General features: G+C 46.5%; 1 protein-coding gene across 5 annotated transcripts; it reads right to left on the bottom strand.

The window, feature by feature from the left end:
- LOC308580386 (E3 SUMO-protein ligase ZBED1-like) lies at positions 1-13,085 on the bottom strand. 5 transcript variants are annotated; one of them, XM_081181907.1, is made up of 7 exons: positions 13,066-13,085; positions 11,832-11,915; positions 11,345-11,471; positions 9,306-9,398; positions 7,548-7,771; positions 3,983-4,452; positions 2-2,054 (listed from the first exon to the last, which is right to left on the bottom strand). In XM_081181907.1, exons 2-7 carry the CDS (start codon positions 11,853-11,855, stop codon positions 149-151), a joined length of 2,844 nt encoding a protein of 947 aa, XP_081038033.1. In that variant the 5' UTR covers positions 11,856-11,915; positions 13,066-13,085; the 3' UTR covers positions 2-148. The 5 variants fall into 5 exon arrangements, with proteins under 5 accessions (XP_081038031.1, XP_081038033.1, XP_081038032.1 ...); XM_081181906.1 differs by lacking the exon at positions 13,066-13,085 and adding an exon at positions 12,547-12,606; XM_081181908.1 differs by lacking the exon at positions 13,066-13,085 and adding an exon at positions 12,547-12,606 and having other exon boundaries at positions 9,306-9,395.
- Positions 13,086-13,129: the final 44 nt, after the last annotated feature.

Here is a 13,129-nt window from a genome sequence, read left to right as displayed (position 1 = left end):
TTTTATTTCTTCTATAAACCAGGCCAAACCAGAAAGAATGGACAAAAAAAAAATTAAACAAAAATATATAAATTTTTTTGCAACAGAGAATTTGCATTTCTTTTATAAACCAGAAAGAATGGACAACATTTTACGGAGCAAAAAAATATTACTGAATGAAATTTATATTTTTTGCAAGGAAAATTTGCATTTCGGCATTCTCTGGCAAAAGAGACACCCTTTGTCTTTGAAGAGCATCGCCAGCCGTGCTGAACACGCTTTCGGATGGCACACTTGTTCCTGGGATAGCCAAAAACTTCTTTGCAAGCACCTTCAACATCGGAAAGGAAGCCTCATTTGCCTTCCACCACGTCAGAGGGCATTCGTCGAAGCTCACTCGCGGCATAGCCATATACTCATTGAGCTCTTTTTCTGCTTTCGATGCATCATCCGCCAACGCCTCTTCTGCCTCTAAACCGAAGATTTTTGCCAACGTCCTTTTTCTGGGTGGAGCAGGGCCAGTACTGGGCTCCGTCGAAGCAGCACACAGACTCCCTTGCAAGTCCACCATCATCTTCACGGCCTCCTGCCTGACAGCCTCAGGAGCTTCCAAGAAACGCAGGCGAAACCTGGGGTCGCACAACGAGGCCAGGCCTAAAGTGGTTGCGGTGGGGGCACTGTCGTACTTTTCCGACAGCGCACCCAAAATTTCACGTTTAATGTCCTTCAGCAGCACACTGTCTCCCTCCTCGGGCTGGAGACTTTTCTTAATTTGCCTGTAAAGAGGCAGAACAGACGAGGCCGTGACGTAACTGCTTCCGCTTAGAGTCGTGGTGAGGTCCTCTAACACGGTAGCTGCAGACACAAAGTCTTGGACCGCCGAGATGTCGTCCCCTTCTAACATCAAAGGTCTTTTAGACGGATAATCCATAAGTACCTCGCACAGCGGGAGCTGGTTTTCGAGAAAACTTCGGCACAGCTTGAGCAGACTGCACCACCTTGTGGGACAAGCGCTTGGCAAACCCACCTTGTCCATCTCAAGCAGCTCCTGAGCTCTGGTGAGGTCTCGCCTCATTTTCCAGCTACGGCAAATACTGTTTTGTAGCCTTTTCAGCCTCCTGACTGCCCTTCTCAGTTGCGTCAGGTTCAGAGCTCGGTTCACCCCATCGTTTATATTGTGACCGAAGCAAGAAATGTGCTCTAAGCCCAGCTGCCAAACCGCTCTGAGGATATTGGCGCCGTTATCCGTCGTGTTGCAAAATACGTTCTTCATGTCGATGCCCCACTCAGACAAGGCGTCTCTGAGCATTTCGCAAATAACGGCTGCGCTGGGCTCCTTCCAAAAATGTCTACAGGCCAAGCAAGCGTCGGTCAACTTCCACTCGTCCGAAATGAAATGGACCGTCACTGCCACAAACGGAGCACCGGCTACGGACGTCCAGCAATCAGTTGTGATGGCCAGTTCAGTCTTAGTTACAGGGCATATTTCTCTCTTCATTTTCTCCACCGTGTCCTTGTACAGCTTTGGAACTCCTGCGGTAGCGAAGTAATTTCTACCGGGCAAGGGATATTTCGGTTTTAGAGTGTTCACCATCTGGATAAATTTGGGGTGGTCCACTGTGTTGTAAGGCTCCAGGCACGTAGCCAGATACTCTGTGATCGCCTGAGTACAAGAGCTCAAGCTCTTAGGATTGAGCGGCTCAGAATCCGACGCGGTGTTTTGCTGTTCACTAGGACTTTCTGCAACAGTTACTGCAGCACTCGCTGATGCCGTCTCAGCCGCCGGCTCCATGGCATTTTTATGCGAAGGGACGGAAACGTCTCTGGACGAAGAAGGCAGCTCACTAAATTCCAGAGGGTGTTTGAGCTGGAGGTGTTTGCCGAGGTTGGAGGTGTTTCTGCCTTTTGCGGACACTGAGTGCGAACATATTTTGCAAATAGCGACACCGTCGGACACCGTGCGGCCGCTCTCGTCGGCAGGCAATCCAAAATGCACCCAGAAAGGACTCTTTGTTTTTCGCTTGTCTACCAAATGGTGGTATTCGGGACATTCCAGAGCACGGGGATGAGGCGGGCTGGAGACAAATAGAGGGGGAACATTTTGAACGAAAATAAAACTCAAAAGCCGGTGCATTTAATTTACGAAAATGTACTTGCCGATAGCATGCTTCAGCTACACCTTTGCAGATTTCAGGACAACATACTAATACCAACGTCAGTATATGAATACTGATATATTGATGTTAATATATTAATGTAAATACATTGTTGTCAATATATTAATTTGTTATCAATGATAACAAACGTGTGAGAAATCAAGGGGGCGAGGGGAGAATTGAGAAGAGTACTAGGGTAGGAAGTGGGACTGTTGAACATGCACCACTGCCTCGCCAGAGAAAGCTCCGTGGATTATTTTATTTTTTTCTTTAGTATTTTGTTACTTTTTAAAGTTTTGCCTGAGGTATGTTGACTTTCAAATGCCTGAGTTTTGCTGCACTGCAATATGCCACGGGCTGCATTTTCTTTAGTGGATTTAATTGGCTGGCCGGGCCTTATCTGTTTTAGTGGCTGCAAGCCTACATTTATAGTAGAAGTTGCCCTCACACTGTTACTCTTACATTCATTTTTTTATTTGTAAACCTTTAGCTGCTTGCACTTGTGCTGCATTTTGTATTTTAGTTTTAAAGCTGTGGCACTATTTTGGTTTATTTATTATTTATTATTATTATTATTATTCCAGCTGCCCAATGAACTTAAAAATCCCCAGAGAAGGGTCTGCACTGCCATCTCTCTCTGGGCTGTCTATAACTCAGGCTACACAAATCTTCCATTCTTCTGACTAATGACTATTTACAATTTGCTTGCTGAGATCTACGAAAGAGGTGGTGAATAGCAGACCCTCCAATTGTCCCTATTTTCCCAGGGTGTCCCTTTTTTAGAGAAGCCGTCCTGGTTTCTGATTTTATCCTGGACTGCCCCGCTTTTCCTTAGGGTGTCTCTATTTTCATTGGAGAAATGTTGGAGGGTGTGGAGTTATCCGACCCCCGAGCCATCTGAAGGCAACCCTGTATAGGGAAGTTTTTTAAAACAATGTTTAATCTTTTATTATATAGTCGTACCTTTGGCTCCTGAATGCCGCAAACCCGGAAGTGAGTGTTCCGGTTTGTGAACGTTCTTTTGGAACCCAAACATCTGGCGAGGCTTCCGATTGGCTGCAGGAGCTTCCTGCATCCAATCGGAAGCCGCGTCTTGGGTTTCTGAATGTTTTGGAAGCTGAAAGGATTGTGTCCAGCTTCCAAGGTATGACTGCCCAGAGTGTCTTGGGCAACCCAATGTGGTGTGTGGGGTATAAATAGTAAAAATATCATTATGGAATTGGACGTCTGCTAGTTGCTGGATGGACCAATGTCCTGAGACAGCTTCCTACATTCATTTTTAAACCAGCTGTTTGCTCGGAACTATGAGGACTAGACAATGACAAACCTAGACAGCATCTTAAAAAGCAGAGACATCACCTTGCCAACAAAGGTCCGTATAGTTAAAGCTCTGGTTTTCCCAGTAGTGATGTATGGAAGTGAGACCTGGACCATAAAGAAGGCTGATCGCCGAAGAATTGATGCTTTTGAATTCTGGTGCTGGAGGAGACTCTTGAGAGTCCCATGGACTGCAAGAAGATCAAACACATCCATTCTTAAGGAAATCAGCCCTGAGTGCTCACTGGAAGGACAGATCCTGAAGCTGAGGCTCCAATACTTTGGCCACCTCATGAGAAGAGAAGACTCCCTGGAAAAGACCCTGATGTTGGGAAAGATGGAGGGCACAAGGAGAAGGGGACGACAGAGGACGAGATGGTTGGACAGTGTTCTCGAAGCTACCAGCATGAGTTTGACCAAACTGCGGGAGGCAGTGGAAGACAGAAGTGCCTGGCGTGCTCTGGTCCAGGGGGTCACAAAGAGTCGGACACAACTAAATGACAACAACAATAATTTTTGAAAGTACATACCTGTTCTCCACTTCCTGGCTATGCTTCCCGGTGTGAGCGTTGCAGCCAGTGTCGGTTTGCTCGGCACCATTAACTCTGCCCAACTCAGCCAGCTTCAGGCAGTTCTCCCTGTGCTTTGCAGATTCCTCGTGAACCTTCGTCTTTAGGGAGATCTGTTTCATGTCTGCCACTCCAGTCCGTGCCCAGGTGGCGGCGCCGCCAAACAGCAAGCAGGGAAAGCACAGGAACGCGTTTTTTGAGGTGCTCCCGCAGAGCCACTCCTTCCGGTCGTACCAGGTCCTGCTAAACCTCCGGGTGACCGGCTTGCCTTTCTCCAGCACGGTTTGCACAATGCACAGGTCAGGGCGGTCGGGACCGAGCTCTTTAATGCAGCGTTGCTCAGCCAAACTGCGCTGAGGAAAGGGATTTTGCAGCAGGGCTTCCACGCTGTTCACCTTCACACAGTTGCAGGAAGATCTTCTGCTACAGGCCTGAAAAACAATTTAGAGAGGAAAGAACGAATTATCGTACCAGACTGTCCTTTCTCAAGCTGATCACACTCTGCAAATTCAGGTAGGTAGCCGTGTTGGTCTGACGCAGTCAAAAAAATAATAATTTTATTTTTTTTAAAAATTGTCCAGTAGCACCTTACAGACCAGGCATGTCCAAAGTTGGTTTCAGGGGCTGGCTGGCTGGTTTAATCCGGCCCCTGTGGCAGTTTATTTCCTGGGGTAAAATCCTAAAAAAAGCTCAACAGCTTTGGTTGGCCCCCACGGCCCTTCGCTTCATCAAATCTGGCCCTCTTTGAAAAACGTTTGGACACCACTGTTATAGGCTAACTAAGTTTGTTCTGATATAAGCTTTCATGTGCATGGTATCTGAAGAAGTGTACATGCACACAAAAGCTTATATACCAGAACAAACTTAGTTGGTCTATAAGGTGCTACAGGGCAATTTTTTATTTATTTTTATTATTTTTATTTTGACACTCTGCAAATATTAGACGAAAACTTAAAAAGAAGGCAGCTGACTGTCAGCCCTGACCAGTCGTTTGGCGCTGATAGCAAACCCGTTTGAAGGTGTGCCGACATCGATAATGGACACTGACGGCGAGCCCAGCTTTGTCTGCAGATGCAGTTTGGATTCAGACCTGCCAATGGGCATTTTGTCCCATGAAGCCCCAGCACTTAAGTCCAGTGCTCAAAAGCTTGTTGTGACGGACGGGCCCAGAAACCAATCAGGAGAGAGTGAGCTGCAATTAAGCAATATGTAAGTTGTTTACATACATGAAAGTGAAATGAAATCCATGAATCCAACCACAGGCAGCAGAGGAACCAGCCTGAATGGCAGGTTGCCAGCAACGGACAAGACAAGGAAAAGTCCTTGCCACCTGTTTTTATTCAATATTCACAGAGAGAGGCTTGGGAATGTGGCCTCTGGGAATAACAGTGTTGCTCCAAGTAAGTCTCCACCCACCCCTCTTCCCTTGCATCATCACTACGGGTGCTGATTGTCAGGATCATCCTACTCGTGTGTAGGACCCCGATAGGGACACATTCCCAAATGGCATGTTCTCTCCCTCCTGGTCTGTCATTCGGGAGCTTCAAAAGCTTTCTCCAGCCCAAACACCACAGCGACTGATTCCAAGAGGCGTCAGCACACTTAGGAACAGCAGAGTGTTGGCAGTTTGCATAACAAACTCAGTAGCACAGCATTTTGGCTAAACTACAGTGGTACCTCGGGTTAAGTACTTAATTCGTTCCGGAGGTCCGTTCTTAACCTGAAACTGTTCTTAACCTGAAGCACCACTTTAGCTAATGGGGCCTTCTGCTGCTGCTGTGCCACCATAGCATGATTTCTGTTCTCATCCTGAAGCAAAGTTCTTAACCCGAGGTGCTATTTCTGTGACCTGAAACATATGTAACCTGAAGCATATGTAACCCGAGGTACCACTGTAGTCCTACATCACGGAACACAGTAGCACAAAACATCCTGTCTCCATCACTTCCCACTATGCCGAATGAAAACATACACTGTCATGTGATAGACAACAAGCCCATGACTGCAAGCACGGAGCAAGAATCCTAACACTGATATGCGCCTTCTGCCTTTGAGCTCTTTGCTCTCCTACTTTCAAGGCCCTCCATGTTCTGGGGGAGGGGAGGTCTGGAATGCTTGATAAAGATACTGAGTCTGTCAGCTGTCGCTCCTCTGGTGGTGCTTCTTCCTCCTCCTCCTCCTCCCCCATTATTTCCCAGCTTTCCCCCTCATCTGTCTCTGAGCAGTGACCTCCCTTAAGCCCCTGTTGTAATTCTGAACTGCCTCCTTCTTCAGTATAAGGATCAGACTGGGGAGACAGCTCCATCATTCTTTCTCTGCCCAGTCTCTGACACTGCCCTGGCCAGGGCCCCCGATGCCTTTCAGCATATCGGAAGCGTTGGCCTCCTGAGCTTGTGTGCTAGGCTGTAAGGACTCGACAACAGCCATAGCTGCGAGAACACTAACTGCCAAAAATTGGGGAAAAGGAAACAATACCGACAAAAAATGAGTAGCTAGATAAATTATTTTACTATATTGAATTGGATGACGCTATGTGAAATGTATTATGGGAAACTGTGGGAACTTTTAAAAACTCATGCAACCCTTTGCTCTGGGCTTTTTCTTTGTTTTTCGTGGAAACCATGTTGCAACAATAAATAGACCAGGCTTCCTAACCAGCTATTGTTTTGCTTCAATCTGCCTGGTTGTTCTCTTGCTTGAACCTGAGCAATTCTGAACCCGCAGAGCTAGACCCTAGTGAGGTTGGGAAATGGTTTAAGTACCGCACCCCAAGATTTTGTCCTCATCACCTTCACAGCACTTAATTTAGCAGGTCTTCTGGCTGATGAGATGAAGGAATTCTTAATGACAGCACCTCTTCCCCCACACCCTCCCAATGGAGGCTGATACTAAATATCCAAGTGAGTTCATACCCCAAGACCATTTTTTGCCATGAACTATGTTCTTATTATTGGGACGCGGGTGGCACTGTGGGTTAAACCACAGAGCCTAGGACTTGCCGATCAGAAGGTCGGCGGTTCGAATCCCCGTGATGGGGTAAGCTCCCGTGGCTCGGTCCCTGCTCCTGCCAACCTAAAGCGGCTTAGTCCTGCTGGCCACATGACCCGGAAGCTGTACGCCGGCTCCCTTGGCCAATAAAGCGAGATGAGTGCTGCAACCCCAGAGTCGGCCACGACTGGACCTAATGGTCAGGGGTCCCTTTACCTTTACGTTCTTATTGAAACTGTTTCTATACTCCAGATATTTATGTCTTCTTTTCCCCTGCTGGTGAATGAAGCTTAAAGTCTCCAGCCGTCTCTTCAAACGGCTTCTTCTCTTCAATGTGCAATAAGATTTGCGCTATAACCTTCCAGTCCAAACATTAAACTAGTTTCTCTTCTCTCTGGATGCTTTCTTGAACAACAAGAGCCCATTTTTTCATGAAAGCTCTTCCTATAATATGTTATACGGCTTCTCCCCTATGTGTATTATCCATACAATAAAGTTTTTGTTGCAAATGACACTTTTCAGTCAACTTATAACTTACTGCCAGCTTGGGATGCTTGGCTCTTTTTGCTGACACTTTGGGCTGTATCGAACAAAGCTGTTCTGTTGGTGGAAGGTTTTCCGCCTGCACGATGGAAGGTTCCTCCTCTCTCTTCACCTCACAAATTGGTTCCAGGGCTTCACCCAACTCTCCAAACCAGATGTTCAGGGGACGCAAGGGGCAGTAGGCATCTACTTCACTTTTAATCTCTGGATCTTTACTTCCTGGAATCAAAAAGAAAGGAAGCGTGTGAGGAACTGATTCTCTAAGGAGAAGGAACCAACCAAATTCACAGCTGTGTAAAAGATAGCAAAGACATCACCCATGCAAATATTCAGTGGGGAGGCAGAACCTGCCATACATTAAATAAACCGGGCTGATATTTACTAAGGTGTTGTTTTAAGTTAGCTATTCAAGGGCGGAATATTGGTTAGCAGGAACTGTTGGGAATTGATGACTGTGTCACCCATTGGAACCAAAAATTCTGTCATTTTCTGCAAGAACCAACCAAACTTCCGGAAAGGAAGAGAGTTGAGGGTGGCAGAAGTCTACAAAAAACAAACACACTATTATCAGGGAACCAGTTCAAAAATCACCTGTCTACAGAGGACCTTAACTAAGGTGTGAGGAACTATGTCCCTCCAGATGTTGCTAAATTCCCAGCTCACATCATCCTTGATCATTTGGCCAGCTATGACTGGAGTACCACAGGACCCTCGTACCTACGGGACCGCCTCTCCTGGTATGCCCTGCGGAGGACCTTAAGGTCCATAAATAACAACACTTTGGAAGTCTCGAGCTCCAAGGAGGTTAGATAGGCCTCAGTCAAGGCCAGGGCCTTTTCAGCTCTGGCCCCGGCCTGGTGGAACACCCTACCTCAAGAGATCAGGGCCCTGCGGGTTTTGACATCTTTCCGCAGGGCCTACAAGACAAAGCTGTTCCGCCTGGCCTTTGGGCTGGACTCAGTTTAAACCCCCCTCTCATTTATTTTTTTGATAGAACCCCTTATATGGGATTTGTATATAAATTTTCCCTCGGCTCTTTTTGCTGGCCCATGTAGGACCGGCATGGATAGTTAGCCCCGGTGAATATTTGATGTTTTCTCCCCTTATGGCTTTGATCTATAGGCTACCACTAAAAAGAGGCTGCATTTTCAGCTGCATTTTAAACTGTATTCAAATTTACATTTTAATCAACTGTTCTCTGTTTTGTTTTGGGGGTTTTGTTTGTTTGTTTTGTTTTGTTTTTAATGTTTTTACTGTACTTCTATTCAGTGTTAGCCACCCCGAGCCCAGTCTTGGCCAGGGAGGGCGGGGTATAAATAAAAAATAATAATTATTATTAATAATTCTTCTTCACTTCTCCCTTCCTCCTTGTCATTGTGAGAGCTGCTCATTTTCTTCCTGATGTACCAGCTCACAAGAAGACTTCTTCTCCTGCCCCAAGAGTACAAGGTCTACAGAAGCGTCTCTGGGCAAGGGGTTTTGCCAAAATATTTTTGGAAGTCCACAAGGTTACTGTGCACCAGACAACCATGGGCAGCCGGTCCCTTAGGGCGAAAGGGTCACTGCCCCACAAACCTCAGCCTGCCTGCCTTCTCCCTTACAGACAGCAAGGGAGTGGCTCTGCCCATCATTGGCTCTCGCTTCGCTCACCGCTGGGTCCCCCTCCATGCTGCCCTGCCAGTCTCAACGGGCACCAGACACCACTGCAGAAAACCTCCAATTTCCAGGCAAGGAGGAGCACATTCGCAGTTACCTGCTGCTGAGCATCCTTCCATGCAGGGCAGTATAACCAGCTCTTCGAGCCAGCGGATGAGGTCCGGCCTGGGCATGAGAGGGTCTCCTCCTTCTTGGGAGAAAGGAAAAGCAGGCCTGATTACAAACACATTTCCTTCTGAAACATCCCCGTTTCCGTCTCCCACACCCTGTTCTTGGCAAGAGGAGGCGGTCTCTCCCCCCTCCCCCCGTACTTGGGTGCCCACATGCCTATTGCCCAGTTCAGATTTTTGGGGAAGGGCCATTGCTCAGTGTGGGAGCACTGGCCCCACGAGCAGAAGCTCCCAAGTTTAATCCCAGGGCTGAACACTGAGCTAGAGAGACCAATGGTCAGACTCGCCATAAGGCAGTATGGATATGAAGAGAACAATACAGCCTAGATCAGACACGTCCAACTCTCAGGAGACTGCGATCTACTCCTGGTATAATAAGTCTAGCAGTGTTCTACCTATTGCCCTCTTTTTAGGGAAGATTTACCAGAGTTGTTGAGCTTTATTTAGGGATGGAGGACCAGAGAGTTGAGCTAGATGATCCTCAGGGTCCTTTCCAACTCTATGTTTATAAATACGATACGATAACCTTTATTGTCCTTGTCCCACACAGATCAACGAAATTGAAAAAATCTACATCAGACATTCAAAAACCAACAAGCCTGCTATCCCAGCCTGGTTAAACCCCTAAAAACTCTGATACCCCATAATTAGATACAATATACTCCCATAGAGACTACCTTACACTGTGTTTAAAACTAAAATAGCATTTGGACAGAAACTGTTTCTCAGGCGGCTAGTCCTGGTCTTTATAACCCTGTACCTTCTTCCAGAAGGCGGAAGCTGAAAGAGATCATTTCTGGGGTGCACACTATCCTGCACTATCTCTGCAGCTTTCTTGTGACACCTGGAAGCATAGATTTGATCCAAGGTGGGAAGAGTGCACCCAATTATTCTCTCCACAGTCTTTACAACCCTGGACAGCATTGTTTTCCCCTGACCGTGCAGCTCCCAAACCACACGCACAGACCATAAGTTAATACACTCTCAACAGTACAATGGTAAAATGCCATCAACAGGTCCTTTGAGAGATTGTTTTTGCGGAGGCTTCTCAGAAAATATAACCTCTGCTGTGCTCTCTTCATCAGGTCTTTACTGTTTTCTCCCCAGGTTAGGTCAACTCTCAACTCCATTCCAAGAAATCGAAACACCAAGACCTGTTCCATGCACATCCCCTCAATAATGAGTGGCTGAATATTCAATTTACATTTCCTAAAGTCCACAATAATCTCTTTTGTTTTCTTTAAGTTTGGGAGTAAGTTGTTTTTCCTGCGCCACTCCCCCAACTGCTCAACTTCCTTCCTATAAGCCGCCTCCCCCTCTCCAGCCGTGATTAAACCAACCACCGTTGTATCATCTGCAAACTTAATCTTATTACTAGGGTATTTGGGGCTGGAAACCCCTGCAGAATCAACATATAACTTCAGAGCATATGCTGTCTCAGCAGATATCATACCATCCTGCCTAGTTGCATCCCTCTCTTGCTAGTAAACTTTAACAACAACATCATTAACCCAGAATGGCCATACTGAATGATCCCTGCTGTTGAGACTCCAACACTATACAGTCGCACCTCGGGAGTCAAACGTTCCAGCTCCCGAACGATCAAAAATTGGAAGGGAGTGTTCTGGTTTTTGAACATTCTTTTGGAAGCCGTACATCCGACGGGGCTTCCAATTGGCTGCAGGAGCCAATCAGAAGCCGCGCTTTGGTTTTCGAACATTTCAGAAGTTGGATGGACTTCCAGAACGGATTGTGTTTGACTTCCGAGGTACGACTGTACCTGTTTGTATTTATATCTTTAATGCTATTTTTAATATAACGTTTTGCCTTGCTTGAAAACCCATGCAATGATGACCAGTTAGGGCAGGTGTGCTATTCTCCAAAATAAATTGCGAGTCCAGCAATGAAGAGTGAGAAATCTCATCTCCTCAGTGTCTTACGAACCAAAGGGTAGAGAGGTCCCTACCCAGGGAGGTCACATTCCTATAATTTTCCAGCATGATTTCCTTGTACAGAGCCTTCTGCCATGGGTCCAGGAGTTCCCACTCCTCCTTCGCGAAATATATGGCCAACTCTTCAAAGGACACCAGACCCTGAAAAGTAATATTATTAATTGTTGTTGTTATTATTATAATGCCCCGCCCATCTGGCTGAGTTTCCCCAGCCACTCTTCACTCCTCACAAATAATCCTAAGGAAATGGGTGTCAATCTGCCTGCTTCACCCACAGTGCAGGTAAAGAACTTTTGGAAATATTGTACAAGAGCCAAAGCTTGTGGCCTACTTAAAGGGCGCTTTGGATGTCGAAAAAGCAAAAGATAGACCCCGTAACCAAAGAGGAACCCAAACTTTTCATTCCAATGAATCCCAAAGCATCGTACAAACTAAAGATAAAAGTAACATAACAGAACATCACAAACACAGCATAAATCATAAATAGAATACCTCACCTACCTGAGCTGACTGCAAAGCAGCCATTTCTTCTCTTTTCACCAAGAGGAGGCCGCCTGGAAGGGGTCACTGAGCTTCTTCCACGACCTGTGGGGGCGGGTTGTGGGGTGTGAGAGAGACAAGTAGGGTTGGAAGATCTCTATCCTTTCCCACCTTTCTCCCCACTTTAGTTCCACCACAATGTGGAAAGGTAAAAAATGACATAACATAAATTCCTTGTGGCCCACGAAGCTCACAGCCCAGAGGACCTTGCAGGGTTCCTGCTTGGAAAACTACAGTTCCCCCAGGGATCCTTGCAGAGAAGTCGGGCCCTTCGAAAAGGTGCATTATTTCATGGGTGTTTCAATGCATAGGGAGGGTCTGCCCTACGCAATGCAATATATGGAGGAACCACAAATGATCCAGCCAGCAGGAGGAGCTGAGCACACCTACTCCTGCGGAATTAATTAATTGATGGATGGATGGATTAATAACAATAATAATTTTATTATTTGCACCCTGCCCATCTGACTGGGTTGCCCAGAGACTACGGGAGAAAATAAGACGTGGTTTCTAAAAAAAAACAGAGGAGGGGGGAAATTGCTTGCAAGGTGGTGGGACGGATTTCCCTCAGCTGGGCTGGTGAGAAGGGGGCTGGGGGTGGGATGAGGGGGTCCCTTTCACCCCTTCCTCGCCCCCCAGGAGGCCTGAGCTGCTGCCTCACCCTCCTAAGACTCACCCTCAGCGCCTCCCCAGCAACAATTGGGTTGGATTTTGGGGGTAATTGGGGAGGGGGAGGAAGGAAGAGTCGCAGGGTGGGCGTAGACACTTCCGGGTTCCCAACGGCAGCGGCTAAGGGTCGTCCATGTGCGGGGCAAGCGGGAGTGGAAATAGGCAGGAGTGGGAGGAGAAGCCTTAAATAAAGCAGGAGGGATTCGAAGGTTCCATATTTTTAACCCTTCCCCGCATCTGCTTTGGAATAATCTCTCCCTCCGGCCGAAAAAGGATAATGGCTGGATAATGGCTATATATGAAGGCACATTACGCATTCAGCCAGCAAGGAAATGTTGGGGGAGTTTCGTGGATGGAGAGCTTGTAAAATGAGTGGAATTTATATTTTAAAATTGTATATATTTGCATATGGAATTTATATTTAAAAAATTGTATGTATTTGTATATATACAAAATATTGTGTGTGTATGTGTCTTATCTATCTATCTATCTGTATGTATGTATAATTATACATATACATTCAAACCTATATATAGTTTATATAAAATAGATACTAATCAGGAAGGGTTATCATATGTCTTTGAAGTTGC

This window comes from Podarcis bocagei, assembly GCF_964188305.1.
Source record: "Podarcis bocagei genome assembly, chromosome: 2".
Lineage (NCBI taxonomy): Eukaryota > Metazoa > Chordata > Lepidosauria > Squamata > Lacertidae > Podarcis > Podarcis bocagei.
Note: the sequence above shows the minus strand (reverse complement) of the source record. Positions and strands in the feature narration are given on the sequence as shown.